This window comes from Pygoscelis adeliae, unplaced genomic scaffold, assembly GCF_000699105.1.
Source record: "Pygoscelis adeliae isolate BGI_AS28 unplaced genomic scaffold, ASM69910v1 Scaffold704, whole genome shotgun sequence".
Classification (NCBI taxonomy): Eukaryota; Metazoa; Chordata; class Aves; order Sphenisciformes; family Spheniscidae; genus Pygoscelis; species Pygoscelis adeliae.
Genome location: NW_008824590.1, coordinates 98 through 3,003, shown reverse-complemented (window position 1 = coordinate 3,003; position 2,906 = coordinate 98). Strand labels below are relative to the sequence as shown.

The window sequence follows — 2,906 nt, the reverse complement described above, 5'->3', positions numbered from 1 at the left end:
CCTATGGCACTTTCACGTATTCAAAGTGGGCTTTGAGAAAGTATTGTGTTCATTGCTGGTGGGAGACCAGAGGAAGCGCAGTGGGATGTGCTCTACAAGACCCAGCCGGGACGGTCATCATCCGTAGTAGCACACTGAGCAAAGTGCCCAAATGCTCCAAGGGCACTATCGTGGGAGAATCAAGCAGCCCAGACCAACATGCCCTGAGGTTTGGGGGAAGTGGGAAAGAAGAAGGAAGGATCAAGAAAACCCATGGGTCGACATTGTGATGCAACAGAGCTTTTATTGCAGTTCCAGGGGAGGAGGGAGCTGGGAGAAGAGCAGGGCCCTGGCCAGGGCCTTCCCCTATCTCCTGGCAGTGGGTAGAGCTACAGTGAGCATCAGGCGTGCCGCAGGAGCAGGCATCCAGTGCGGGTCCCTGTCATCAAGGGGCATCGAGTCTTGAAGGGATGTTCAAGCAGGGCAGGAAGAAGGCAGGGTTGGGCCTCAAGCAGGCACGAGGCATCCAAGCTCTGGAGCCCAGCAATGCCAAAAGGATGTCCTTCCACAGAGCATCGTGTTGGGATGTGCCAGGGGCTTTTCCAGAGCTCTCCTTCATCTGTGGCCAGACCCAGTGTGGGGCCTAGCAGGGCCCACAGTTGCCACTGAAGTATCTGTGGCCTCGACGCCAGCCACCATACCCACAGCTCCCATAGCCTCCATAGCCCCCAGAAAGCCCATAGCCCCCATAGCCCCCATAGCCTCCAAGGCCTCCATACAACCCATAGCCCCCATAGCCTCCAAAACCACCACGGCCTCCAAAAGTGCCGCCATAGCCCCCTCCAACACCAGGGAATCCCGCCGAGCCAACAATGCTGTACTGCGGGAAGGAGCTGAGGATGGGCCCGGGGAAGGTGACCACCGAGGCCGGGGGCTGGATCACCACCGTGGAGTCGGGGCACTGCCGCACGCAGGGCTCGTTGGCGCTGTCAGCCAGTGGGGCCGGGGTGGCCACCCCACAGGAGGGGAACCACAGGCTGGAGCAAGGCATCTTTCAGGCAGGCAAGGAGTCCTGGAAAAGGCCCCAATGATTAGGCAAGGGTGCGGGGAAGGGGCTGTGTCGAGGGAGCTGGGGAGAGATCCCCAAGAGGCTTCCAAGAGCTGGACTTACCTGGGTGATCAGGAGAGTCAAGTGGAGGAAGCTGGATAGAGGGCTGCAAAGCCCTCAGCTCTTTTATACATGTCCCAGACTGCCCGGGGCATTGGCCAGAGGGGCGGTGGCAGATACCTCAGGTTACCATGAAATCCAGTGGAAAGGCTTCATGACACAGATTGTGATGTGACATTATTTTATCCCTCTTCATTGAGGACGTTGGCTGCAAACGTGCCCTGGATGGGATAGGGGTGATGGGAGGGACAGACCGTGACACATCATTACATGAAAGACAAGGTGCTGCTGCTGTAGCTGACCTGGCGTCACCAATAAACCCTGCTCTGTCCCTAATCCCCCGACTTTGCCTATGCGCAAGAGTCCTGAGCATCCTGCAGAAGTGCTTTGCAATCCTGTGCACAGCCATCACGCCTGTCATTACCTCGCTTTTACAAGCTGGTAAACAGAAGCACTGGGAGGTTGGCCAAAGGGAGAAGCCCTTCCACATGCTCGGGGGACTCCCACATGCCCACCCTCTCCCAGTGCTCTAAGGGCTGGGGACCTTTTGGGGCAACAGGTCAGGAGCATCCCTAAGCCTTGGCCATCTCCATGCCCCTGCTTGACAGGGTGTACTTGGGGCTCCCCACTTAACAGCATGCAAAGACTAGGGGCACTCTTTTCTGTGTGGGGCCAAGGCCCATATGCTTGGGGTCTCAACAGAGACGTGGGTGGGGAGCAGTGAGATCAGGTGGCAAGGTCCTGTGTGAGCGGGGAAGTGCATAGGGGACCTGGAGGGCAGTAAGGGTACCAGGACACTCTTAGCTTCCTTGACCATGTGTCTGTGAGCGTGGTCCTCCCCAAGCCTTCTCTGGAGAAACTTGATTACCCAGCTGGGCATTGAGGGCTGTGCCAGGAGAGGCTGGCCAAGCACCCACAGAGAGCAGTCTGCACGTGGCCACACTCCCCACAAGCACAGGCACTCTGGGCACCACTGGACCTGGGTGCGCAGCTGGGCTGTCTGCAGAAGCAGCAGCCTGCTGGGATGCAGTTGGGCATAGAAATCTTCTGCCAGATGCCTGGGAATCTTGCACGTAGGCAAAGTGGGGGATTACAGACAGATTGTGTTTTATTAGTGCTGCGACATCAGCTACAGCAGCGGCTTGTCTTTCATGTAATGGCGTGTCATGATCTGTCCCTCCCATCACCCCTATCCTCTCCAGGGCACATTTGCATGCCAATGACTCCAGTAACGAGGGACAAAATCGTCTTGCATCATTATCTGTGTCATGAAGCCTGTCCACCGGATTTCATAAAGACAAGGTGCTGCTGCTGTAGCTGACCTGGCGGTACCAATAAACCCTGATCTGTCCCTAATCCCCCGACTTTGCCTATGCGCAAGAGTCCTGAGCATCCTGCAGAAGTGCTTTGCAATCCTGTGCACAGCCATTACGCCTGTCATTACCTCGCTTTTACAAACTGGTGAACAGAAGCACTGGGAGGTTGGGCAGAGGGAGAAGCCATTCCACACACTTGGGGTGACTTCCAAATGCCCACCGTCTCCAAACGCCAGCAATAGCTGTGTATCTCACGGTCTTGGAGTCCACAGACATCTCTATTAATTGCCAACCTCTAAGGCTCTGGAGGACAGTGGGACTTTTGGTCCCGGTTTCACTTGACGGCCATGCAAAGAGCAGTGGAGACGGGCCCCATGCGTGGCAAAACTGCAAATGCACAGGGGGCTGGTAGAGATGCAATAGGCACAGCAGTGGGATAGACC

At 56.5% G+C, this 2,906-nt stretch overlaps 1 protein-coding gene across 1 annotated transcript; it reads right to left on the bottom strand.

Annotated features, from left to right (window-relative positions):
* Positions 1-622: 622 nt before the first annotated feature.
* Positions 623-1,030, bottom strand: LOC103915400 (claw keratin-like). Its single transcript, XM_009322212.1, has one exon. The coding sequence runs from the start codon at positions 1,028-1,030 to the stop codon at positions 623-625; it is 408 nt and encodes a 135-aa protein (XP_009320487.1).
* Positions 1,031-2,906: the final 1,876 nt, after the last annotated feature.